Here is a 27670-nt window from a genome sequence, read left to right on the forward strand (position 1 = left end):
TATGGCTTCTATGGACATCAAACACTGAAAAACTGGGGCGTAGAATAGAAGTTTTGAGTCGAGCAGTCGAAGGATTTGGGAGTGGGGTTTCTCGGGATTTGGCTGCGATTATCACTGGGTTGGGAAATGGGACAGGGGAAAGGAAAATTACATCTTCTTGTGCTGGACTGGAAGTCAAGGTCGCCTTGTCTTGGAAATGCGCCCGATTGGAGGTTGGCTTGAATGCGAAATCGTATTTAGTATATGCGAATATATGTAAATATGTACCATATCGATTTATTTATTTACTTTAATGTATGTATCCTCGTTCAGCGCCATTGCTTAACATTCGCTCGTGTTTTGATTTATAAATGTAATTTTAGTGTATCTCAATTTAGTTTTCAATATACTTTAAATATATACATATAATATATGTATGTTTATGTTTGGTTTAGTTTACCTTATGTGTTTGCTTTATCGTCTCTCCCCTTCTCCTATCTTTCCCCTCCTCGTCTCCTTTGGTTTTTATTTATAAACTGGTCAGCAACAGTAGCAAATTTAACAATGTGCGTTAACAAATAATTGTAAATATAATGTATGTATATAATATATTTCTCCGCCCTTACGCGTATTTTGTATTTGTATTTTTGTATAATATATGTGTGTGTGTACTGCGTGTGTGTGTGTGTGTGTGTGTGAATCTGGTATTATAGAGCTTTATCTTTTAGTTTGGGGCTAGTGGATTCGTTTTCTTCGTCTTTATCTTTATCGAGTTGCAGTCACCTAAACCGGCAGGCAATTTGTTAAATAATTTTACAACAATTTATCTGGGCTTGTGGCTTTGTCTTTGTGGCCCAGCTGTGGGGACGATGCTGCTGATGCTGTCGGTCACTCATAATATTTCTATCAATTTAATTAATAAAAAATATTACCATTAGTACTATTAGTCATGTCATTTCATATCATATCATATCAGCAACAACGACCACCCACAGCGGACCGGGCTTCGAATGGGTTTCACTTTAACGTTAGCATTTCTGGTTTGTCTGTCATTATAGTATAATCTGTGTTTTTAGGTTTTTCTGTTTTTTTTTTCCATTTCTCCTTTTTCATATATTAGCTTAGTAATCGTAATCAATAGCAATAATCATAATCATAATAGTAATAATAAGTCTAGTCTACGAATAATATAACAGGACCCTATGGAATGACCGGGGTTATTTGCCAAAGCCGAACCCGAATTTTCCGAAGAGATCTTTGCCTTTCGATAGGACATCGCCGCCGGGCGCCGCCGCTGCGATGCCCTTGAGGCCGCCGAGCAGGCCGGCGCCCGGTCCTTGAGGCGGAGCCTGGGCTTGCGGTGGCACTTGTTGTTGCTGCTGCTGCATGCCGGGCTGCATCCCTGGCTGCATGCCCTGCTGCATTCCTGGTTGCATCCCCTGCTGCTGCATCCCCTGCTGCATACCTTGCTGCATCCCCTGCTGTTGCATCCCCTGCTGCATGCCTTGCTGCATCCCCTGCTGCTGCTGCTGCTGCATCCCCCCCTGCTGGACGCCAAAGGCATTCGCTTGTTGCTGCACTGGCTGCACACCGCCTTGTGGTTGCATTGGATCCGTCTTGGGCGGTTGCTTCGACCCAAATAGACCACCGGTGGCAGCCGAGGTAGCACCAGAGAGCAGGCTAGTTGCGCCCGAGAAGAGGCCGCCCGTCTGGGCCTGCGTCGTCGGCGGCTGCTGCTGTCCCATCTGCTGCTGTCCCATCTGCTGCTGACCCATCTGCTGACCCATTTGCCCCATCTGACCCATCGGCTGCTGCTGCTGACCCATCATTCCAGGTTGTCCCATTTGCTGCTGTTGCTGCTGCTGCTGCTGCTGTCCCATCTGCGTCTGTTGCTGACCATATTGCTGCTGCTGTTGGAGTTGCTGCTGCTGCTGCTGCTGCTGTTGCTGTTGCTGCTGCAGGCCGACATTACCAACGCGACCGATCATCCCCTGCAAGGTGGCGTTGGTCCGAGGACCACAAAAGATCAGTTAGTTGGGCTTCCAATCAGGCAGGGCGGGCGCATTAAACGAATGGCAAACTAGTTTGTTAAGTATATATATGGTACGTATATTCATGGGGGGTGGGGGGAAAAGTATCTTAATATTTTCATGGAGCTGTCAATGCTCTCTCAAGAGTGTTTTTTGTTAGCCGGGGCTTGGTTGGTTAGTTTAGCGAGGTCCTTGGTGGTGTTCATGTTAGTAGTAATGGCAGCTACGTTCGTTAAACTACGTAAAAAGAGATGGCTAGTCAAAAACCGAACAGGAAACCCTCGCTAGATGAAGCACAGTGCTCGGCCTGCACCCAATCAATGGCCTCCAAGGCCCTTGGAATCCTCGGGAAGCCAGGGCAGCAGGAGCCTTGATTTGGGGGCCTCAATTGAAACGAGTAACAGTAGCATTACGTGATTTGATCATTTATACACATCCTTTTGCTTGGAACAAAACATAAATCATATGTAGAACTAGCAACGTTTCTCATTAGTTGTCAACTGAAAAACGCAACAGGCCTAGGGCCGAAAATCGAAACAAGAAATCAGCATTGCAAAAATAAGGTATTTCAAAAAGATACAGGTACGCATTCTGCAAAAAAATATATTCAGACAGTGCGGGAGGACTTTCGACTCCTGTGGACCGGACTTCTATATGTAGTTTCTAGAGCTCTATCTATTTACACTACCTTGATGACATGTCGAAGGTTGTGTTTGCTTGTGAACGTGTCTAGGCAATCAGTGAAATCATAATTAATCGGCGGATATCTATGATCCGCAATGCGTTTGTGTCGATGAACCAAAATATTGTATCAACTGTTTTGAGTCATCATTTTGCTAACTCTTACGTCGGTGTTTGATCATTGTTTAAAGTAAAAGCCAAATGCAAATCTATTGAGGAAATCATACTGCACGAAGGTGAGCCAGAGGAAATCATATGAGGGAAATGTCGATAGAAACCAAGAAGTAAGTACAGCTTGGGTCGAACTCAGGTGGGGAGAAGAACTCAAGAGGCAAAAACTCAAGGAATTACACATACAGTGAATCACATAGAAATTTGTACACATTACATCCAATATTCCATATAGTAGTAGTAGCAATTAATTAATATAATTAGTAGCGTATACCAGTAAGAAAACAAAAATGTATTCATATATAGATATATATATATATATTTATAGGTTGTATCACGTCTTATCAGCAATACGTTTACTTGAGTGTGTATTTTGTATCTGGCATATATGGTATCTGGTATTCGGCGATTCTAAGATAAGGAGTTTCGGATACTGTGTGAATAGATTTGTACACCTTGGGTTGTTATTATCGTTTCCAGAATTTGTTGTTGTTTGCTCTCCAAGCTAATATAAAAGCTATACTATAGCGTGATATTTTGAAAGCAGGTCCCCTGTATCTACAAATTATATGGAAGTAGCTCGAAGATCAAGCAGGTCTGATATCATTTATAATATATAACATAGTATTATATCTTTTTTAATCTTCTATTAGCTTAGAGTGAGCAAACTGCAAGGTATCAAAAAAATATATTTAGCCACTTATCACGACAAAGCTAGAAGGTTTAGGAAGTCTGTAAGCTGAGTTAGGGCTGGAAAACAAACTTAAAGTTGTAGTAAACAAAATAAAAAGCAGTGAAATAGTAGAACAAATAATATTACCATGTTTGTAAATCAAGTGAGAAAAAACTTAGGAGAAATCGATGTAAATGATTGTTGCTGTGGAAATCGTTGCTGATATTTGTTCAAGATCCTTGAATACTTTATATACAGACTATACACACATACACGATCTGTTGATTAGCTTTGGCCCGATTTCGTTTACGACTATATATTACACCAACATGAAGTGCTCAACGATCTGGGGATATATCTTTACACGGAAGAGCCCCTGGCTGTTTGGTTTGAATGTTTGTATTTATAATGTCGCTGTTGTCTTTGGATGTTAACTACAAGATAAACATGTTGCTAGCTATACATATGTACTATAGATATATATATATAGGTATATATAATCGGTTGATTGATATCGTTAATTGGAATGTTCAAGTACTGTACTGTAAGCGTTTGAATTGGGTTCGGAATGGATTACACATAGTATATAGACATGGTGAGCTAGGAAGATAATGCGCAGTAGCTATAGACACAGAGAGAGAGAGAGAAAAGAGGACGAAACAATGGACGATCGAGTCGAGTAATGGAGGGAGTGTGAAAGAGACCGCACAACACAGCTGGCGCGTGTGCAGGAAAGCGATAGCAGTATGTCGTTGGAAAGAGATGGCGTGTTCCTCTTCTGTCTGAGTGTCGGGATAATACGTGGTTTCCGTTTCCGGTTTCTATTCAACGGGTTGGTTGTTTGTTTAGTTTGGCCGAGAATCGGAACCGAAAAGTGACAGTAATGGGTGACAGAGATAGTAAGTGAAGTTATACACAGGCTGAGGTACAGGTTCATAGGGATAGGTAACTGTTTGTGGTAGTAAGTAGTTCTGTATCTGTTGTAGCAATAATAATATGGTAGTAGGTTTTAGTTTGAGTTTTTGAGGTATTAGGTGAACAGTTGTGGTTACATTTGGCGTATTCTTAACTCTTTTCTTTAGATTAGCTTTAGCATTTATTTTCACAAACAAACAAATGAAAATATTGTATATCTTTTTTGCTTTCTTTTCATACGTTCGATATATCAAAATAAAAGGAAACAAAAGAGAAAGAGTATTTACCTGCGTTTGGTGATCGGGGGCAGGATGGCCCGTGTTGTCTAACAGTGTAGGGGAAGCAGGGCGAGCATCTATAGCAACGAATATAACATAAAGACTTCACATTTACCACAGCAGACCATTACAAAAAATTATTTGAAAGAAGTTGTAGTAGTCAAAACGAAAAGTATCATAATCGAAACTCAAGAGTCGAACTTAGGCATCGAAATCGAAATAAAAAACCAATCGAAATATTGAATTTATTCGCGCACAATTTGCAGATAGTTCGGAGAGCTGCCTGTTCAGAAACTGTGATTAATGTCGGTTGGTTGGAAAGATTGATTGGATGGCATATACTTATACATTTACTCATCTCCGCGCGGTTGGGGTTAATCAAACAATCGCCGTTCTATATAATTCACCGCAGTTCACGAACAAATCAATGGACAACTCAAAATGAAGGGGTTAAATAAAACTTGGGTCCAGAGGCCCAAGGGTCTCGGTAGTATTTTTCTTCCAAATATAATACGGGCTTTTCGAAAATGTTATGTTTTAATTTGGTTTTGCGCAAAGACATAATTGAGACGAGAGAAAGAGGCGCCAAAGGGTCAGAGATCAAATCGGATTAGTAAAATGTGAGAGAGAAAGAGAGTTTAGTTAAATGATTGCGTTTTTGATTTGATTGTGGTTATTTTGTCCAGACGTAAGTAGATTAAAATTGCATTAAATATTACCTTCTTCGTTTTGGCATACGAAATGCAGGCCTATTCGAAACCCGATTGGGGGCTTCTCGGGGCCTCTGAATTATTTTCAGATGATTTCGGCTCTTTGGTTGCATTTGCACAAGCTTTTGTATGCAGTTTACAGGATATTTTAGATAAGATATAAGTTATATATGTAGCATTTGGACGGGCACTTTATCGGCTTGGTACATATGGCATTGGATATAAGTTATAAGTCATATGGAAATAAGTAGTTAAAGTTTAAGTCAAGTATTTTACAATATAAAATGTACATTAAATACAGAGAATACTGCTCGTATTTATTGGAGAATTGATATATTTCTTGGATTTTTGGTGCTTGGAGCCCTTGCTGATGCTGTTGTTGTTTTTGTTGTTATATTTTTGAACAAAAATTAACGAATATCAAATATATATATCGAAGAAGCTAATTGGCAAACAAACAAGACCAACATTCAGAAAACCAGAAAAGGAAAGATGTCAACGGAAAACGAACGGAAAATATTCAGAAATCAACGAGAGGAAACAACGCTAAAAGAAATATTTGATTCGAAAAGCAGATACTCGTACTCGTTCAACGTTATTTTTCGGGGTGGGTGGGGGCTATTATTATTATCGGGGTGGTTCGGATAACCAGGATATCCGGGAGGTTCGTAACTTAGAAGTACCATACTGCTGTACTCGTAGTTCCCTAGGATCTGTCCACCAACTAATCTCTGGCTGCGTCTCAGTGGACTTCAGTGGACTCAGGGCACTCTGGGTGACTTTTCACATTGGCATTACTTCTTTCTTTCGGTACAAGGCACATTCAGAGGTTGACTTTACGTGATCTATGGCTCGGTGGTGGTCAACTAGGCAATCAATATCAATTCATTCGGCAATTCAGGTGCAAGTAATTCGTAGCGTTAAGGCAAACACAATTGCTTCGCTAAAAACCAAATAAAAACCAAATTTAACAACAAAAATTCAAATTCAAATATACTTTTAGTTGAGGAACATGCAAGAGACCATCTAGAATTTACACGTCTAGAAAAAGGCACGCAAGACAGGGAGAGACAGGTTACCAAAAGGAAGAAGAAAGTTAAATCAAACGAAAAACTGGTATAGACAAGTTAAAGAAAGCTAAGTGAAAGAGTTATGTACAAAGGAAAGGCGACATGGGAAATGAACATGATATAATGAACCTGAAGGATCTGATATTTACTCATTGAATTCTTCTTCTCAGGATGATTTCGTGATTGATCAATGGTGATGCTTGATGCTCGGGAAACATTTGTTATATTGTGTGTGTACAACAACAAGAACAACAACTATCTATTGTATATTTTTATTGGATTAGAATTATATCATTGGAGTCCAAACGAAAATCGTACAAAACAAGAAGGAAATATTTATATAGGTATATATATAAGTTGGAAATATCGAACTGATTGGTGCTGGAAATTATTTAATTTGTACATCAACAAAAATCGCATTTAATATCATAAGAAGAAGGAAAAAAAATGGGAGAAAAGAGTTGCACAAAAGTTCGCTCGGAATCGTAATGAAAATCAAATTAGCGGCGTTCAAAATTAGAATTTGTATTCAACTTGTAACTGTTTTGTTTCACTTGAAATTTTTGCGATAGAGAGTTAAGACAGAAGGAGAGAAGTAGTGAAGATATTCTCTGTGTTCGCTGATTTGTAATATATATCGTTTTGGGGAAAAATAAATGAAAATTAAAAAATATTTGGGGATTATCGGAACAGAAATGGATTGCTATAGTAGTATAGTATATATTATCCCGCTGGTGGAATTGTTTATGTAGTCTGGAAGAACCTGCATAGTTATTCATCTTATAAAGTGCTTTCGAGATTAAAGTACATGTTTTGTATTATTTTGTAGTATTGGCTTTAGATTTTTCATATTTTTTTTCAATTTTTTTTTTTTGAAAACGAATCAACCGAAAAGGAACCGAAAACGTTAAAAAGAAACTGTTTGTAAGCCCGAAAGATTAGAGTTGTTCGAATCGGTTTTCAGTATCACTCGATCATTGGTTAATTCGTATTCAAATCGAACGGAAGAAACGCAACAGTAAATGTAAACGAAAAGGCGAAAGTCCGTTTGTGGCATCTCGATCTGATCTGCACGTGGCCTACTTACTTTTGCCCGGCTGTGCGCGCCCGCCCATTCCGGGCATCATGTTGTCCCGTGGCGGGGGCGGCGGCCCCCTCGCTCCTGGCCCCTGACCCCTGCCCCGCTGGCTCAGCCCGCCGCGGCCGGCCACGCCGCCCGGCCCCATCTGGTTGTTGTACTGGTCGGGCGCGTCCGCCAGGAAGTTCGACGGCACCAGGCCCCGCACGCCGTCCAGCTCGCCCATGTAGAAACCGTCTTCATCCATATCACCGTAAACGAGTATGATTTCGCCCGTCTTGAAACACAATTCCACCTGCTGTGAGTGGGAGGAGGTCAAATATTATAGGTCAGTATTGAATAGTAAATATAGAAATTTCATACTAGATTGTCAGTCAAAACAAGCCTAAACTAAATGATACTAATAGGCATATTCTCAGGATTTACTCATATGTTCATAATGAAATCGGAATTTGGTAAAGTTCCAAACTTCTGGTATCTATCTACTATTTTCTCAAACTTTAAATTGATAAAGAAGCATTTAAAATGTCTGGCAATAATTTAAGATCTAAACTTCTTTAATTTGTAGTTACTTCTCTCTCTTTGGGAGCCACAACATGTTGAGTAAAACCTAAGCTGCCGAATATACCACCCATTAGACCACCTCCTGCTTGACTTTCCCGCCGCTTAGGAACACATTTTAAATTTAAAACAACTAAAATTGTATAGACTTGATTTCTAACTAGGACTCACCTCGGCATCCACGTTGGGACTCAACTCCTGGGGATCGTAGTCGTAGAGGGCGATCATCCGCTTCACCGGCATGTTGGCGTAGATGTCGCCCCACCGGTCGCGGCTCACGTTCCTCATACTCTGCTGCGGAGCTCCCTGGCCGGGCATCACCTGGGCGGTGCCACCCACGCCGACTCCCTGACTCTGGCCCATCTGACCAGGCATCTGTCCGCCGGCCGTCATGGAGGCAGTGGTGTCCTCCACCTCGGAGACCATGTTGTGCGGCACATAGCCCCGGCGACCACGCAGCTCGCCCCAGTAGAAGCCATCCGCATCCTTATCACCAAATACCTAAGGGAACAAAGGTGTACAGTCCAAAAATAACCATATAAGTAAGATACATTTTGAGATATCATCGGACATTAGTGATTATTGTAGTTGGTAAGTGTATTGAGTGCATAACGCTAACTTAACGAGTATTTATGGAACTATTAGAAGAGAGAACAACGTCTACAAAGTGGATATAGAGTACGGTTTGGTTAGATATGGGGCTGGTCAGGGGTTTACTCTCCATGATTCTGATTCTGAGGGTGGTTCTGAGGTGTTTGAGTGTCAAGAGATCGAGTTTTGGGGGGCGAAGGAAAAACATGCACTGATTCATTCAATTAGCGCAACAAGCAAGCGCAGCCAATTCTGGACATCAATTTGCATCTTCGATTGGGGTTCGGATCGAAACGGGGCTCACCATCCCATGGTTGCTGGCTGCTCTGCACGGTAACTGCGGCTGCGGCTGGAAAGTGTCTTTGGTCTTGGTGGTTCTGGTGGTTCAGTGTACGGATTGGGTGTTCGCACTGGGGCTCAGGGGTTCTTACCTTGATCGTGTCGCCCTCCTGGAAGGGCAGCTCTTCGTCGCAGCCGTCGGGATTGGGACTCATCGTGGATGGGTCGTAGTCGAACATGGCCACAAAGTAGCGCGGTTTCTTCTGGGCCCCGGGCATTTGGCCAGGCTGACCCGGCTGACCGGGCTGGCCCGCCTGTCCTGGTTGTCCAGGCTGCTGGCCGGGCATCATCTGGCCCTGCTGCATTTGCTGCTGCTGCTGTTGCTGTTGGTTCAGTGGTCCTCGTGGTCCCATCATCTGGCCGGGTATCTGACCAGGCATTTGACCAGGCATCTGCCCCTGCATCTGACCCGGCATCTGACCAGGCATCTGTCCAGGCATTTGACCTGGCATCTGCCCTTGCATTTGCCCTTGCATCTGCCCCTGCATCTGACCCTGCATCTGCTGACCTTGCATATTAAGCTGGCCAGGAACTGGTCCTCGAAAACGTGGCCCACCCATGGGACCCTGAGGTCCATAGGGTTGCTGCTGCTGCTGTTGCTGGGGTCCCTGGGCTCTTCCCGGGATCGGCACCATGCCCCTTTGCGTTCCTGGAGCACCTGGTTGATAGCCCTGGTTCCGCCGAAATTTAAATCAATTTGAATGAATTTAAAATTTTGTTAGCTTTAGTTTTTGAACTCTGTTTTTCGGGGTGTTGCAATTAGTAGTTAGTACTCTGTTTTTCATTCACATTGTCTTTAGAGAGGTTTTTGAGGTTTAGCAAGGCGTTTAGAGGCGTCTGCGTTTAGCTGGTTCTTCTCTTTAGACAACTAAGGAAGTACGAAAGCTGTGTGTGTTCATGTATGGCTATGTGTCAATGGAGCATTACGAGCTAAATACATTTAAGAACTGAAAAGCCAAAGATCTATAGCTGATAGAGTCGATATACGAAGCTATACGAGTATGTTTGCTGAGGGGTTGGAATGTCGTCGGTAGTAAGAAAGCATGGGTTCGAGTACAGAGTATATTTGTGGGTGTAATTGTTATGTGGGTAGCTATAGGTAATACCTTCTAGTGACTGGTGTGGGTGTTTACACATGTTTCTAGTATAAGCTGCGAATTTACATACGTATTTACATATGTATAGTCAGTGGGGTTCTTTACACAGATTAGTTGGAGAGATTACAAGAGTAGATTTAGGAAGAAGTTCAAGTTATAGATCTGCAAAGGTTTGCCTAAGCATCGATTTAAAAATTAAAGTATATTATTTGTTGCAGTAGTTCTTCCTTCTAAGATGTAGTTATCGTAAGACCAGAAGAAGCCATGCACTTGTTACCCCTGATTATTTACTTGTTTTCCAATCGTTGATACTTTTTGTGGTACTTACAGGTCAGCCGAAATAACAAAATTTAGTTCCCTAAAGGCATACTTAATTACTTGCTAGGAAAACGAATCAGAAAAAGCTACAAACAACTTAAAGGAAATCAAGGTCTGTCATAACTTCGTTTTGCTTCAATATACAAGCTGGATTCTTCCAGTTTAAGCGCAATTTCTAGCCAAGCTAACCAAATAAATATGTCTAGACTCTAGATCTAGATACTTGTACGCAAAGTGTTCTAGATATACTGGTATTTATTACTTAGGACTAGTGTGGCGAGGTGTGTTAAATGCGAGAGATGTTGTGGGTAAAACTTACATTCTGGTTCACTTGATTCTGTGTGGGTTTCGAGAAGAGGCCACCGAGCAGGCCACCTAACAAGCCGGAGCCTCCGTCGGGCTGTTTGTCGTTATCGGTTATCGGTATCAGTATCGAGGTGTACGATTTTCGGTTTTGGTTTCGGTTTCATATAATGAAAATGAACATGTACTTGTATTGTTTAAAATTGATCGTTGCATTGCGTTTTCCTTAAGACATTATTTTTTAGCATTTCCGCTCAATACTTAATTCAAACTCTAGTTTGGATCTGAACAACTCAACAAAGTTCAAAATCGTATTATTATTTGGTAGTTGCAATTTGCTGCTGACATGCTAATTGTGAACTATACTCAAACGAACTGAAAACCCAAAAACAAAGAAAACTGAAAATGTTCTAGCAAAAGTGGCATACTCTGGCATATCTCTTCAAGTCGAAAGAGGAAAATAAAACTAAAATTATAATAGAAATGAGGAAAAAGAGTAAATTTACATACATACAAGTTCTTTGGGTGGGAGAAGGTCTCAATTCAATTGCTTGGGTTCGGTTCTTATCACAAAGATCGGGGACTCAACTGTCTCGCAGTTCTTTGACATGTGAAATTTGTGTGAATTTTGTGCGATTGTCTTAACAATTTCTCTCAGTGTATGTATATAATATAGGTTCATTTGCAAAACAAATCGACCGAAGGTATTAGGATAGTATATATGAAAATAAAGGCAGTCCAAAGGATATTGGAGGATAAACAGATAGAGAGAAGATGTAAGGAAGAGGTAAATGTTAAAATAAATGAAGGTCAACATTGAACTCTTAAAGAGAAAGATATAGAAAAGTGGAGGTTCGGAAATGCTTTGATATTGATGCAATGGGAAAAATCAATTTCTGTTGGAAAGTGCGCGGTTTTTCACAAGCAATGGGTATCAATTTGACGGTTTTCCGTTGTGTGACTAGCATTCGGAGGGGTAGAATATGTGGGAGTTTACACGAGAATAACTTATGTACATTCTTCGATGGTGTGTTGGCTTCAAGATGTTTAGTTACAACAGAATTTAGAGTAGTTCTTGGCCAATTCGAAATGATAAAACGAAACGAGTCACAGAACATTATTTACAGTGTACGCGTGGGCGGCGGACTCCAAGGCGTCGCACCTGCACCACCCACTCACCTGGTGACCCGGCTGCCCCGGCTGTGGCTGCATGCCCTGCTGCTGCTGCATCTGGTTGGGGTCGTACTGCCCCTGATCCTGCTGGCCCATCATGTGCTGACCCTGCAGACCCGGCTGCCCGGGAATGCCGCCCATCTGCTGCTGCACCCCGGCCATCCCGTGCGGTCCCTGCGGCAACTGCGGACCCATGCCCATCTGGTTCGGGACCCTCCGGGCCACGGCATTGCGAACAGTATCTGCGGAGGGAAATATCATGAATTGGATCAGTTTTGAGTTAAGGGCATCATCAGAAAATCATAAGGAAGTGGGCAATGGTACCATCTAAAGCCCTCAAAAATCCTTAGAAAATTCATTTAATAATTAGCTACGCGAATTCTTCAGACCAAAAATATTTATCAATCTGTACAAATCAATTTAAGTCCCTAATCTTGTTTGAAATATCGCAATGTCTTTAGACCCCATCCCTTACTCACTTGGTATCAAGATGGGCGCACTGTCCGCCGACTGGGAGTCCCTGGATTTGGTGCGGATGGTGACGGCGCGCGGATTGAAGACGCCCAGCTTGCCGATGTCGATGAGGGCATGGTCGCCGGTGGGCGAGTTGATGTCGGTGACCTTCTTACCATCGGCGTACACAGCATAGCCGGTTACAGGCCCCGTCGAGGTGGGCCTGTTAACCGGCTGCCATGTCACCAGAATGGTACCGTCCTGCGGGCCGGCCTCCAGCTGTATCTCCTGCGGCGGATCTGGCAGGCCCTTGGTCAGGGTCCGGAAGTCGGCGTACGCTCCTGGCGCCTCCTCCTGGCCCGGCCTGCCGGTGACTCCCGTCTGGCCCATCGGATTGGCGGCATGTTGGCCCACGGCCCGCAGGTGCTTGGCCCGCACGGTCACCCGGTACTGGGTGCTCGGCGCCAAGCCCGTGATCGTGTGCCTGTACATGCCCGGCTTGACGGTGCGCACCTCCACATTGTTCACACACACCACGTGCTGGTGGTTCGAGTTGGCCGGCAGCCACGAGATGACCGCCGAGGAACAGGTTATGTGAGAGGCGCGCACCGCCGAGGGGCCCAGGTGGGCGGTGTCCCGCCCGATGATCATCGTGCAGGCGGCGTCCCGCGAGGTCTGCCGGTTCTGGGTCACGCTCCGCACGCTGATGCGATGCGGCTGGGGATGGAAGAGATGTGGTTAGGATTACTTGGTTCTATGTAGAGAGAATATTGAATCAGATAAGTCTTGTAAAATCAAGAATTAAATATAGGGTTTCATCCCTTAACCGAATCTTTTTTGGCAACGTATTATAATCAATCTTTATTATTTCGAATTTTTAATCTGTTTGTAATTTTGAATATATAGTTTAAGGGTAATGGTACGAGTAATTTAAAGGCAACAACATTTTCAGAAAAAATTTTTGTTATATTTTAATTAATTAATATCATCAAGTAACAAGTATTGTTGGTAAATTAGTTGATAACTAAATTCTTTAACAAATATGTATCTTTCAAATAGAAACCTAATATTTTATTTAGTGAAATGAACATGATTTATCTATTAAGTAAAACATCACACTTTTTCTTTATAATCAAGTTAGGATTGATTTTTGAAGTAGTGTTTACTGGGAAAAACTTCTTTAGACAAAAAGGTTAGTGTATTATAGGTGAAAAAAGGTGTGTGAGATTATTTTACTGTAGCGTTTTTAAGTATCATGCCAAAGTTAAAAAAAGAGATAAAGGTATTAGATGATCCGAATAAATCGCCTAAAAACAAGATGCAGTCAGCTTGTTCAAAGACGGTTCATTCGGAGGATCACGGAGGTTAAAAAAGGTTCGTTGAATTGCGAGAACTTCTTGATTTTAAAAGGACTTCTTCTCTTCCGAAGTTAGGAGGCGCTTCTCACCCGCGTGGAGTCAACGCCCTCGATCAAGGCGCGTGTGCGTTCGTTGGCCTTCACGGTGACCTTGAGCACGCCGTCCACGTAGACGTGGTAGCTGTCGATGAGGTTGTAGCCCACTGGCTCCGGCGGCGACCAGCCAATGAGCACGCTCTTGTTCAGCTGCCGTTCCAGCGTCAAGTGCTTGGGTGCTGGAACTGCGGGGAGGAGCAAGAAGTGTGTCATTAGCCAGCTGATTGAGGCTCTAAATGCAGCGGACTAAAAGTGCTAGCAATGCCCCAATGGCAAGCGTTAAACTGGGTTAAGTCGGGTTAAGTTGGGTTAAGTCGGGTTGGGTCAGGTTAAATCAGGAGATCGGAATGTCGGGAGTGACCAAAGGATCTAAGTTATGCTCACATTCATGCCATGCACGGCGACGCACATTCGAGGATCGCCACAAAAACCAAAAAGATTAAAACACGAAGGGACCAATGCAGAATTGGACCAGCAATAGTTACCATTGTCGCTGATATCGTCCTGGTCGTGCTCCAGATCGGTGTGCGTCTCACTCAAGCGGGCCAGATCCTCGTGGGTGTGTGTGAGCAATGGGTTGTGCGGCGGCAAGGAGGGCAGCGACGTGGTGTCGCACTGCATCGACCCATCTTCGGCGTCGCGCAGTGTGGACAGCACCGCTTGGTGGAACTCCAGGAGGTCGTCGCCTAGCATATACATTTGCAGAGGATTGGGTTTAATGGCGGGTACTATTATAGAGATCGGATGAGGAGATACACTTACCCACTAAACGCTGCACAAAGGAGGCCGGCACGAGGCCACGTCGCCCGTCCAGCAGCTCCGCGTCCAGGTAGCCACCTTGGGGCTCCCCGCTGGTCCACACCAGCAGATAGTCGCCGGCGCACAGGGAGAGCTCGCCCTCAGCCTCCCTGCAAGGCATGGAAGAGAATTGATTATGTACACTGAAAATAACAGAGGTTAGTCTGGGTTGTTCTATGGAGATTTGTGGGTTCAGTTGGGTATCTTACAACCATTGGGAAGATCATTTGGGGGATGCGCATAAGGAAAATCGTTTAGTTATTGAAGTTTTAATTATTAGTTATTCCAAAGGATCGGTGTTTTATAAAGTTTAAAGCGAACAACCCTTTTTACAAATAAATATTTGTTAATTGCTTAACCTTGGTGACAAAAAAAGTTTATGAAAATATTGATTAACTAAGCATGTTCCAGTAATTTAATCAAATTTAGCTACCTTATGAAAGTGCTACGAAAGCATTCAAAATTGTAAATATTACGTATACGACTTGTTGCCCAGCGAAGTTATATTAATGGATTGCATACTTTCAGGAGCCAAGTTAATCAAACTCGAATTTGTTGGAATTAAATGGTTTTCTAGAGGTTCTCTAAAATAATTTGTACTTTGATAGCTCAGCAAATTATTAAAAATAAAATGTTATTAATTTAAAATTTAATAGTTATCATGATCAATAAATTTGATTATCTAATGGTGATGAATATAGATTATTAAATGTGAATACATTTAATGGATGATGATGTGTATGATTTGATTTTCTTATCTTTATGCCATGGGGAAATGGTTATAAATATGATTCGCTAAACAGTCCCATCTACTTACTCTGGAGGATCGTAGGGAAAACGGGCTATGAACACACAGCAGCGGCCCTTTCCGGGAATGTCGAGCATATCCACCTGCGGTTCGCTGGCTCCATTTAGGCCATGATTGCGAGCTGTTAGTAAGATGAGTTCTCATTACTATAAACCTTGACATTAGACATCCCACTCAATACTCACTGTCCAGATCCAGAGCACCCAGAGCCAGGCCGCCGCGGTTGTGCATCATGGAGACGCTGAGGCCGTCGGTGAACTCGTCCAGTCCCCAATTGCTGGGCGGGATGGGTGAGCAGGGCGAGCTGCGGTTGTACCGCGTCAGCGGTATATCGATCTCGTCCAGCATCTTCATCTTGGAGGCCTGTCGCAGGGCAGCGGCGGTGAACGGGTACGAGGCGCTCGAGGCAACGTCCAGGAAGGGCGGGCCATAGGAGCTGCCCAGGCCACCGGCTCCTCCGCCACCGCCGCCGCTCAATCCGTACAGTGAGGTGGCTCCGGTGATGCCACCGCCACCGGGTCCCATTCCGCTCAAACCGCCCAGGCCGGCAGAGCCCACGCCCAGAAGGGCGCCGGTGTCCAGCAGGCCCAGATTGGCCATCGAGGGGTGCGTCAGCGAGGAGCCGCCGCCGGCGCCCAGTCCCGAGTAGCTGGTGGAGGCACCCGGAGGCAGGTTATGCGAGTTGAGTGACAGGAGGGGCATGGTTGTGCTCTGCAAATTGTACAGCTGTATTGTTCCGCGCTTCTCGAGGGGATTGGATTCGGTTTATGTTCAAATTCGATTTCAAATTCAGTTGCCATTCGTGTGTGATTGGTTGGTTTTTGTGAGGAATTTGGGATTTTCGGTTGGATTTGTGTATATTTTCAGAATTTACAGGGTATTAGTATCGGTGGTTTTTGTGGTATTTGTACAGGTGTAGTTACACAAACATAGGATCACACACACACACACAGAGATACAGATGCAGACATACATATAAGTCGATTTGATTCAATTCGATTGATTGGTTTTGGAGTCAGAAGAATTCATCATTAGGGCGAAGAATAGACAAAGAGGGAGAGAGAGAGAAAGGGAAGACAGAGAAAGCACATAAAACGGAAAGAGAGATCACAGATACACGTTTATTCGGCTGCGAGTGGCAAAGAACGCATCTAGAACGTCTTAAAAGGACATCTATGAACAGCATGAGCAACTGAGCATGTTGGTGGTGATTTTCGGCTGGTCATGAGTGGCTTTTGAATCTGCAATTAACTTAGGCCGCTTCCAAGCGGGGATCACGGCTATGCAACACGGCTAGCATCCAATCATCACCATCAAAAACGTTTAGCAACAAGTAACGGAAAGCTTTCAAATGTAACTCCTTCAAAAGATATATACTTAGTATGCAAATGTTCGTATGTCTGTAAATGCAGCAAATGTGTGTACTCTATCGAATATTTTCGGAACTTTTAAAAGGTTTTTAAAGTTATAATTAAAATAGCCTTGAAAGTTACAGTCGTATAAGTTCGGAAAGTAATTATTGACTACCTAAAAAAACCTTTTAAGGTAGAAATATATGAATATATTCAGGTGGATTTTAATGGAATAATATCAGTGATACATATATTCACAAAGGATATGCTAAAGCTATCCTTTACAAACATATATCTTTATCATACAGGTGATTGAAGAGTGTTTAAAATTTCTAACATGCCAGCGAAATCAAGGCGACACAAATGGTTATGTAACAGGCAACTGAGATCAGATACAGATACTTTCTAGAGCTGAATGTGTGATGTGTGTGAGTTGGTGTGATGTGGGGTGTTTTTCGGTGGGCGGCTCTGTGTGTGAATGCTTTGTATTTCCATCAGTAATGAGACTACAACAAACGGCCGGCGGCTGCAGCAGCAACGAACGATCAACGAACGAAAGCAGAAATGATCGCCATATACGATATATACTGGTATATACTGGTCTATGTGTGGCTACTTGAACGGTTCGCATGTACATACAACTGAGAAGTTATAACTTATAACGTATATAGCATAAGATGTGGCAAGCTTGAAAGCAAATCGATCGGCAGCGTTTTAATGTTGCTGTAATTGCTGTTGTTCGTAGTTCATTGCGATTGAAAATAGCTGGTTTACCTGACTTAATGCCGTCGGCATAGCCTTCATCGTGTGAATATTTACCGGCAGGGGTGGAATGCCAGTGATTCCACTAGTTCCGCTCAGCAGCTTCTCCACGGACGTCTGCCCGGCGCCGTACTGCATGGATTGTATGGCATGGCTGCTCAGGCTCGAGGATATGCCGCTGATTGAGTTGGGCACCAGGGCCGATATGGATGACAGGCCGCCCCCGACCCCGCCGCCGCCGCCGCCTCCGCCTCCTGCCCCGCCCCCCGATCCTGCCGAGGAGGAGGCGGCGAGGGCAGCAGCGGCGGCCACGCTGTGCGAGCCGAGGCTGGTGCCGCTCAGGCTGGTGCTGGCCCCGCCCCCACCGTTGGGCAGCGTGGAGGCCAGCGACTGTGGGAGGCTCGAGTAGCCGGAGGAGAGGGCCGAGATGCCGCCCCCGCTTCCGCCACCGCCGCCCAGAACGGCCCTTTTGTAACGGTTCAGTTCTTCTTCGAGTTCTGCAAGGGGATATCCTCCTTATTTTCCACATACTCAAGGATGCATTGAACACTCACCACTCTTTGATATGGTTCTAAATTCGCTATTTACCGTGCTCATCATGGAACTGGGCGGCAATGCTGACATGCTGGCGCTGGCCGAGGTGCGAGGCTGCTCCAGCTCGGCCAGCACGCGATTATCCTGAAGGACAAGAGGATAAAACAGATTTTAGAGTAATTAAATACAATAATAATATTTTATATACATTTTTTATATAATTTATTGTTTTTTAGTATGCTGGTAAAACTTAAAATGTCAATTTTAGTAGGCTCTTCGTTATCACTCCTTGGCCTTTGCCCAGTCTGGCCCTGACAAGTCCCCAGGAATTGCTTTTCTATTGGACAAAAATCGGAAAAAATTCCAAATTCAACGTAAGCTGTCTAACCAGCCGGCGGACTTTGTGAGGATGGACGATCCTTTGCTTTCCGGACTCGGAGGTGCATTTATCAAGCAGACCAAGGAGATTGCCGACAGCCTGTGTGAACTGGAGGCCAGGACGGATGAGCTGCTCGTCGATGCGGAGAAAGTGGACGAGGACTTGGCCAACTGTCGCAAGTTCCGCGAGGAGCAGCTGCTCAAGTACCTGTCGGAGACCAATAGCGACGTGGAGCAGATGCAGATGCTGCGGGACAACATAGAACTGAAGGAGACGGCCGACGAGTTCTACCAGGGCATCGAGCTGATCATGGAGAAGTACAGGGAGCACAGCGAGGGCGATATGTTCATCGATAGCTACCAGCTGAAGGAGCGCTACCTGGCCGGACTGGAGAAGGTGGTGCAGGAGCAGGCTGCCCGGATCGAGAACATGCTGGAGCTGATGAAGCTGACCGCCGATCTGGAGGATCGCTGCAGTGATGAGAACCAGCAGGTCATTCGTCAGCTGACCGGGGAGAATGAGCAGATGCGTCGCCAGCTGCAGATCAGCAGCTCGGATGAGGCTTTCCGCCAGGGTAACCTGGGCTCCAGCGAAAGCAGCACCCAGTTCGATCCAAGTGATCCCGATGCCTCCGCGGAGAATAGCATTTACAGCGTGGAGAGCTTCCTCTCCTGCCTTTCACCGAGCAATATGGCTGATAATGATAATGATGGCTCCTCTTCCAGTTCTCAAGTGAGTCAACTGGAGGTCAGCCGCTTTATCGAGGAGGCTCTGGCCGAGAACTCCGAGGATTCCCCCTCTAGCCAGACGGAATAGACATCTAAATACCCTTAATCACCATTCACTTATTGCTGTATGTTCTGGACCCCACACAAGTCTGGCTGTTTGCGTTGATTTGCTTGGACTTGAGTTAACTTTGGGCCCTCAACTTTGAAATCAATTATAGTTCGGGATGGAAAATCCCCAAGGATTCCCTAAACTATTTCCATCCCGAAATATAATTTTATTCAAGGCTACACTATTCTGTACACTCTTTTGCTGCCTGTTACCTTTTGCTGTTTCTAAACATTGTCACTTTCATAAATAATTATGTATGATTTTACACCGATTTCTTGGATTTAAATATTAGCCTACCTGCTCAATCTTTGCCATTATGATATCGATCTCGGAGCCTTGGTCCTGGTGGCTGATTGTCGGTGCCCAAGTGACGGTGGAGCTGCTGGCCGATGTAGGAATGGTGGCGCCGGCGCCGGAGGACATGCTGCCCATTCCGGAGCAGACCGAGCGGGATGCCTGTTTGGCCTTCAGAGCCGAGGTCAGTTCGATTTGCAACTCCTCGCAGCGCACGTTCTCCAGCGCAACCTGGGGGTACAGGGATTATGCTGATTACTTCTATATACTTTTGGGTTAGCTTTTGGCTTGTGATTACCTTCTTTTCCAGTTCCCGGGCCCTCGACTGCAGATTCTCCACCGCCTCGGCATCGGGACGTGCGCTTCCGCTCAGATTGCGTATTTGTGCCAGGGTTTCCTGTAGGGAAATTTCGAAATTTACAGATTATTGTTTTTCTCAATATCACTCTAACATTAATAAAATCATTGCATAGTTTTAGGCTTTTGCTCTAAAAGTCAGATAAACTTGATATCAATTGGTATACTTTTGTTGTCCCGAAAGGACACTCACCTGATGCGCCCGCTCGATCTCCGTGCGTCGCATCTCCGCGTCGCGCAGCTGCAGGCTGAGGGCGTCCAGCATTCCGTTGGGGGCGGTGCCAGCGGCCACGGCAGCGGCCGCCGACTGATGATGGTGCATCGACTCGTACGGCATGCTGTGGCTGCCCCTCGGACGACTGCAATGGAAGCGATAATCGCACATCAGAATGGGGCCAGTAAATCTGCAGCCAGCCAGAATGGCTGAGCTGCCGCTGGGCCAGCAACTACACTTGGCTCCTATAAATAGTCGCTTTTATTATCCCTTGGCTCGGCCTGACTTGGCTTTCTTATTTATTCATGGGCCTGGCCTGCTGCCGTTGGTAAGTGTGGAAATAGGTCAGCTGCCCAGGCTGCTCGCTTCTTCTTGGGCGGCACGCACGTGTCTTTCGGTCGGGGGGTCAGTGTGGCTCTGTATGGCGTGTGATGTGTGGCGAACTTTGAACTTTCGGGTTAATTGCCTGCCTGACCGTATTTATTGTCCACGCACAGCCCACAAGAGCTGAGATTGGTCGGGCTGCCACTCATTTGAATGGCTATGCCCTCTGGATTTATTTAATCAGTTTAATTTGTCAGCACATTAATTGAAATCCCTTGTACAATGTTTCACAACCAATTTCACAGACCGACTGTAACCGAGGCAAAGAAAACATTACGCATACGCCACCGAAGGCGTTCAGAGTCAGTTGCATTACTCATACGCCACCCCAGCCAGCTGAGACAATGGAAGGCGCCCGTTTGTCTAGACGGCGGCAAGACCAGATATAGTAATCAGCATCGATTCACTGGGGGAGCGAAAAGGCAGCAGAAGGCGAATGGGCGGGCTGGCCTTTTAAAGCGAAAGCACTTTTCCATAAGCGGAAACCTTAATCCAATCGTTAAATTCAGGATATACAAAGTTGAAATCCATTTACCGGAGCCGAGCGCTGCATCGATAAATTGTTATTAATACATCAAAGCTCGCATCCAACGGATGCACCACCCAAGCCACCACCCCCTCGGTGGGCTGTCAATGCCACTGTTTATGTGGACCATCCCGATACCGATGCAGATGGTTGGACTGCCTGACATTTAAAAGCTATGACAGCGTTTATCCAGTGCCGAAGATGATGACGATGATGATGATGGTGATGTGATGGCGATGGCGATGACGCTGCTGTGGCTTTCGGCATTGGTGTTTGTTTTCGTGTCGGTGTTGGCGGAGCCCCGCCCTGGTGGGCGGCTGCATGACAGCATCTGGCCGGAGCCGAACGGAAGTCTTTGGCATTTGCAATACGCCCTTCCGGTCACGGGAACTGCCCACTACAACTCGCTTTTTTTATGGCCACCGCCAAAGGCGGATGAGCAGCTTGTTGCTGTGATACAGGTGATAGCTGCACTCGGGCCACAGGTAAAGTGGGTTTTATAGCTGGGCCATAAACCACTTAGGGTCTTACGGCATAACGATTTAAGGAGATGTTGCAGTTTCAGGTAACTTCAACTTAAGTATCTTTGAGATACAAATAACCCTGGTTCAACATAGCAGCGGTTTATAGAGCTATTATAGACATAATAGATTGCACACCCACGCCAAGCTAAACTTTTCCAATAAACCACTCAACTTTATAAACGGCTTAAAATGGAGCCCCTATTGCATATTCCAGGTAACCCGCAACCCGTAATCACTGCAATTATCTCATTAACTGACAATCATAGCGACTTGCGATGTCCTGTCAGTTCACTTTGCACTAACACCACGCCATCGCACACTGCCCACCATAAATATTAAGTACTTACTGACACAACTGCAGTGCAGCGCGACTTGAATGTGAATGTGAGAGGGAAATGGAAAATGGAAAATGCGAACTGGGAAAGGCGATGGCAAAGCACAGCCACTAGTTGCTGTTATGCACAGTGCCCCTGTGTGTGTGTGTGTGAGTCTGTGTTACAACTGCAACAAGAACAACAACAAGTTTGCCCTACTACAGTTACTGTTACTTAGCCGCTGTTAATGGTTCTACTCTAGTTTTTCGGCTGTGCGAGAGGGACGGACGAGTGTAAGTGTGCGAGGAGGTCGTCTATATTGATGGCGAATAAGCTGCCAGAGAAAATATCCCTTCTGAGAGTGAGGGAGAGGACTCGCGCATGAGCAAGGGATAACAGAGCTGCCACGCTACTGTTAGCTCACAGAGAGCGGGGCCATGCTCGCCCTGTGTGCGTGTGAGTGATGGTAGGGGTGTGCGTGAGCGTAAGCGTGCGCTTGTGTGGGTGTGCATGTGGGCCGCAGGATTTTTTAATTATGATGAAGCGCATTGCAAGCATTTCGCAATTGAAGTAGATGTGGGCGAACAGGCCTTTTGTTGTTGTGAGTTGTGAAAGTACACAGGAGGAAAAGCCCTTAATATACACACAAGGAGCATTTAAAGTTCTCAGGGACTCCTGTTCAACTTTAATGACCCATAAATGGGCTTTAAATCATAATAGGGTGCCTAAAAGTAGGCAATGAAATTGTGACAACAAAATTTGCAACTAAATATAACCTATATTTACTTGGCTATATGATCCTTCGCATTTCTTTCCTTTTTTATCTTTTTGATATTCTTTTATATTTTGAGTATTTAATGCTTTTAAACTTATATCTTTTTTTCCCTCTGTGCACCAGTTAGTGCTCACTTCTTTTCTTATATTCGGCGTGTCCTTTGTCCGGCAGTATCCTTAGATTACTATCCGGCCGCTGTCATTTCCTTGTTTGTCTTCAAACACAACATCCTCCCCAGCCACTTGCCACCCCCTGCTGCCCCTCGTGCCGCCTTAACCCTCTGCTGCCCGCCCAGCGTTAGTGTCTGTCTGTGCCTGTCGGTGACTATTTTAGGCACCCCACCGTTTGCCGCACACTTTCGGGGACTTGAGCAGTGCTTGGCACCATTTATCTCCACGAGCACACACTCCCCACACACACGCACACAGCGTTGGGTGCCTACGTCACAGGCGACTTGATTGCCAGCCTCTCAAACACAGTGGAAAATGTACATATGTCTCTGCCAACTAGTTAACCTCTGGTTAAGGGTCCAGTTCGTTAACCATCAGTCTCTAAATTGTACCATAAAATATAAGAAAATTAGGAAATCCTTTAAAATTGTGGATATAAAATTGTCTAGGAACAGCCCTAAATATATAATTTACAAACTCTAGAACCTAAATAACAATTAATTATCCAAGGGTTAAGCCTTAATATCTTTAAAATCTTTAGTTTATATTGGAACAATAAAATATTTAAAAATCTGGGTATGCTGTTAGATTCCCTTGAACTGTAATAATAAATTGGTTTAAAGTTCAAATCAAAAGAAAGTGATTCTGTACATTTAAATTGTAATCCTTAAAATGTATTTACTTAAAGTGCCAGAATGAAATGAAGCGATCTAGTTAGCAATTTAACATTTAACACAGCCCCAGTGCGTACTGAAAGCAGAAGACATCGATGATGTCTGACGCCGCTGAGAGGAGGCTTGAAATTTTAATGAGTTCTTAAAGTGCAGATTAGCCCGAGCCCCAGACTGCGCACCAGGCACCAGGGGCTGCCTCTCAGGAGCTGGAGAGACCGTAGGAAGAGGAGGAACTGGAACTGGAAGCCACCAAACCACCCGAAACTGGGTTGCGGCCTGGCGCTGCTTTACACTCTATTAACCCACATTCTGGCCAAAGTCGTTGCGGCCATCGGAGTAAATTAAATGGAAAATTCCCATTCACTCGGAACTGAGAACCGAGCCACGTTATCTAATAGGGGGCGGTGATGAAGGAGGGGCAGGGGTGGTATCTTCACTTCCGCACAACGTGGCGTATGCGTATTTTCATGTACAAGTGTCAGGCGACGAGTGAAATATGCAAGAACTCGTAATTAAAACAATATTCGGTGACTCTCGGGGGTCCCAAAAAAGTCAAGAAAGTGAAAAACTTTCGTTGGCTGCAAAGTGCCACAAACTAATTTAAAAACTTTGTTGCGTTTTTCGGTTTTTGGCGCGCCAACTTTGATTTACTCCGAAATGAAGTTGCCCAAGAACCGAGAAAAAATGCCAAGAACAAAAGTTGAGAATGCAAAATGGCAATTTCCACCTTGTACGATATGTTGACAGACAAGTTGGGGAAGAAAAGCAATTAATTAGCATATTGCCTTGGCCGGAGCTCACCGAAAATGGAAAGTTGGCAGTGCAAAGCTAATATTCAGTGCAAATGCATATTCCAGAGCCAAGATCACAGAAACTTTAAAGGCACCCTTGCCTTGCGATGCTCGGTGTCCTAATGAGCTGTCGTTCAATTAATTGAGTGCTCACACACTCAGGAGGCAAAGTCAAGCACATAACAATTAAGTGCTTCTAATTGCAGCCATTAAAGACGAGGAAGCAAGGGGCCAACAGCCATTGCCAACAATTACATGCATAAATAGTCGCACATAAGGCCGTCAAAGTACTCGAGCCCATGACGAGTGGCTGGTTCTAAGAATAACACTGCGAGCAGAAACTTTTTAAAGTCGAGCAATTACATTTAAGATGTTGGGAAAAGTTCATTATCCTGCTGCTGGCATGACCTCAATCGCAGAGCCAAGGAAAAAAGCGGAACCAGAACACGAGCACAAAAACTATCTCGCCTATTTATAACAAGCTGCTCGCACACAGCCACATGGAATACTGTGGAAAAACCATAGCACAGTTATGGGGTGGTGGGCGGTTCAACCGGGAAGTGGGAAGTGGAAAATGCTAGGGGGAGGGGGGTGGTGCTCGGTGCTCGGTGCTTCCCCGCCTGCGGAAATCTCATGGTCGCAGCTTGGCTGGCAGCCCAGCAAATAAATTATTGAATGATTGCCATATGTCAAAATTGGCCAAACTCAACGATTAATCCTGACCGAAAAAATCCAATAAAATGGTATTGGGCTCTCTTTTCGTGGATAAAGTTCTATAAATCTTTAAACAATCACTCGTACGTCACAGTCTTTTTTTATACACATTTGGTTGTAATTCTCTTAAGGAAAACTATGAATTTCTAGCGTTAGATTGCGATAAGCTTTTATAGTAAAGAAGCAAACCACTATTCTAGTAAACTTTGACCTCTTTATCATATCTTAAGTCATGGTTTAAAAAAATTCTATAAAATGAAGACGAATTATTCAATTATTTAGCAAATTCAGCAATAAACATTTGACAGCAGGGTAAGGTGAAGGAACTTTTGTCCTGCCAAAGAAAGTACGGTGGCTGACTGCCAAAACCTTGGTTTACCATTGAGTTAGGTAATGCTCATTATAAGAGCATTACCCTCAGCTATTTACCATTTCCTGAACTAGTTTGAAAATTAATAAATTCAAAGAGGTTTTTGGAATATGCGAAATTTAAAAAATATATGAAAACTAAACTTAAACATCTAATATAAAAATAATAAAAAAAAGTATATATATATCTGTCTGTCCCAACGACAATCTTAATAACATGAATATAATAAAATAATTGAAAATATTAAAATATAAAAAATACTATTTTCGGCACCCTAAACTTGTATCGATCGCTTGAGATTTCCGTGTTTCCGGTTTCCGCCGCGTGACCTAAGATCATTGCAGCGGTAACTGAGAACAGTGGGTCGTAAATATAAATATAAACAAAATGTCGGCGGAGGAAGTTCAAGCGGTAGTTTACGGTTATTAGAACTTCGAACCAGAGAAGATAACGGTAACCGCATGCCCGCATTTCGATACCTTTGTGTACACACATATGCACAAACACCTATTTGTGTGTGTGTGAGTGCGGGGTGTACACCGAACAAACATACGAGCTCGAATATGTTTGTAATACGCACGCAGCAGCAAACAACTTTAACACTGTTGTTGCGCAGGCTGTGGCAAGTGTGAAAATGAAAACCGCCCCCAGAGTGGAACCCCAAAAAGTGGGACTTTTCTTCTGCTTCTGCTTCTGCCTCTGCTTCCTCTTCTCCTTCATCTACTGCTGCTGCTGCTGGGAGCTTATGAATATGAAGCGCACACAGACACGCACACATGCTGCTCCTGCCGTTAGGGCACTCGCACTGGTATTGGTGCTGCTCCAGTTTCGCTGGCCATTTACATCTACCTTACTTACTTGCCTCTCGCTCTTTTTCTATGCTTCCCTGTGGCTGTGTGTGTGTGTGTGCGCGCCGTTTTATGCTTAAATGCAATTGAATTGCCCGATTTTATTTATGCATTTTTCCATCATTTCGGTTTCATTCAGCGTTTCGCTTCTGCCTTGGTATAGAGTGATTGCCCGCATTTGCATATTGTACATACACACACATGTACTGTGTATGCATCAGCATGTGGGCGGGTGTGCGGGAGTGCGGGAGTACGGGCGTGTGTGTGTGTGTGTATAGTAGGTTTGCGTGTGTGGGAGAGTGTAGTGTTTTACGCTGCTCTTTCTTGCTTTTTTCCTCCTTCATCGATATGCTTACACTTTTACTTTTCACTGGCCCACCATTTTCCCGGAATTATATATCTTTCACTGCGGCCGTTTTTCACTGCACTCGCGGCGAGTTTTACCCGTTTGCCAGCTAGAGCAAAATGAAAATGGAATTTTCACGCAGCAGCGGTTCTGTTGGGAAAACATTTGGTGTACAGCGAAATTTTTCGTGAGCTCGCTCGCTCGCATAACGGCTCTTTTTTTCAGCTTGCGAAAAAAAGGGAATTTGCCACACGATTTTTGCACTTTTTCTCTGGATTTGTAAGGATTTCCGATTTCAAAAGCACTGGTTTTTATTTTTTAATTTTTCCTTTTTGGTTTAACTGGATTTTGTTTTTTTTTTTTGGGTTAAACTGGTGCGAACCTTTTTAGCTGCTTGTGCTTCTGCTTCTTGCTCGCTGCTGCTGCTGCTTTTTCAGGTCGCCTGTTTTCCTCTTCCACGTTTGCGCTGGGAAATTCACATAAATGCATAGAGTTTACACTAGGCTACGTAGGCTGTACATATTAACCGATTGAACGCGATCGGTTGCCTGCTACAATACTATATAATATAGAAAAAACTCCGCCTAGTTGTCCACTTGCTGTGGGTAGCAGTTGGGCCTCAGTGCGAAAACCGAAAAGTGGGTCATCTCGGTCGCGCTGCTGGTTTGTACTCTGATTTCTACCCAACTGCCAGCTCGGTGCTCAGTGTGCCAGAGCAGAGTGGCCCAGAGAACCCGAAGCCCAGAAGCCAGTACCCAAAACCCAATGCCCTGTGCTCGGTGCTCACTTCTCAGTGGAATCCAGTGTGCGGGGAATCGATTTTTCTGCGAAATGACACTGAAAAACGGGCAATTCTCTCCCGCTCGCCGACTCCTTTGGGGTTGCAAGAGGGAAAGTTCTTGCTCTGGGCCTGTTATAAGGGGTTTACTATTACTTTGCGCTGTTAGCCATTAACAGGGGCTTTCTCTGTTAACCCCATGTGCGCTGAAATCTCGGATTCCATTACAACCCAAGAGATCTATATTG

At 44.4% G+C, this 27670-nt stretch overlaps 2 protein-coding genes across 16 annotated transcripts; one reads left to right on the forward strand and one right to left on the reverse strand.

Moving 5' to 3' along the window:
* Nucleotides 1-1056: 1056 nt before the first annotated feature.
* Nucleotides 1057-27371, reverse strand: LOC108026180 (peripheral-type benzodiazepine receptor-associated protein 1). Of its 15 annotated transcripts, none has more exons than XM_044093316.2 (19): nucleotides 27027-27370; nucleotides 20188-20353; nucleotides 19936-20034; nucleotides 19641-19868; nucleotides 18148-18271; nucleotides 17651-18090; nucleotides 15665-16190; nucleotides 15489-15600; nucleotides 14636-14781; nucleotides 14359-14559; nucleotides 13868-14058; nucleotides 12447-13137; nucleotides 11974-12209; nucleotides 10811-10891; nucleotides 9169-9747; nucleotides 8318-8647; nucleotides 7595-7883; nucleotides 4737-4804; nucleotides 1057-1970 (listed from the first exon to the last, which is right to left on the reverse strand). In XM_044093316.2, exons 1-19 carry the CDS (start codon nucleotides 27131-27133, stop codon nucleotides 1197-1199), a joined length of 5388 nt encoding a protein of 1795 aa, XP_043949251.1. In that variant the 5' UTR covers nucleotides 27134-27370; the 3' UTR covers nucleotides 1057-1196. The 15 variants fall into 15 exon arrangements, with proteins under 15 accessions (XP_043949251.1, XP_043949242.1, XP_043949241.1 ...); XM_044093307.2 differs by having other exon boundaries at nucleotides 14636-14814; XM_044093306.2 differs by having other exon boundaries at nucleotides 14636-14814; nucleotides 15665-16220.
* Nucleotides 18421-19648, forward strand: LOC108026182 (FGFR1 oncogene partner 2 homolog). The gene has a single exon (XM_017096971.3). The coding sequence runs from the start codon at nucleotides 18537-18539 to the stop codon at nucleotides 19320-19322; it is 786 nt and encodes a 261-aa protein (XP_016952460.1). The 5' UTR covers nucleotides 18421-18536; the 3' UTR covers nucleotides 19323-19648.
* Nucleotides 27372-27670: the final 299 nt, after the last annotated feature.

Source organism: Drosophila biarmipes, chromosome 3R (genome assembly GCF_025231255.1).
Source record: "Drosophila biarmipes strain raj3 chromosome 3R, RU_DBia_V1.1, whole genome shotgun sequence".
Taxonomy (NCBI): domain Eukaryota; kingdom Metazoa; phylum Arthropoda; class Insecta; order Diptera; family Drosophilidae; genus Drosophila; species Drosophila biarmipes.

Bases quoted from the DNA above. Each gene is read 5' to 3' on its own strand.
- LOC108026182 (XM_017096971.3), top strand. From the start codon at position 18,537: ATGGACGATCCTTTGCTTTCCGGACTCGGAGGTGCATTTATCAAGCAG.
- LOC108026180 (XM_044093298.2), bottom strand. From the start codon at position 27,133: ATGCATTTATGTGAATTTCCCAGCGCAAACGTGGAAGAGGAAAACAGG. The intron at 13,138-13,867 runs GTGAGAAGCGCC...TTCCATCCCCAG, and splicing joins AGGGCGTTGACTCCACGCGG to CCGCATCGCATCAGCGTGCG. The intron at 8,648-9,168 runs GTAAGAACCCCT...TTGTTCCCTTAG, and splicing joins AGGAGGGCGACACGATCAAG to GTATTTGGTGATAAGGATGC.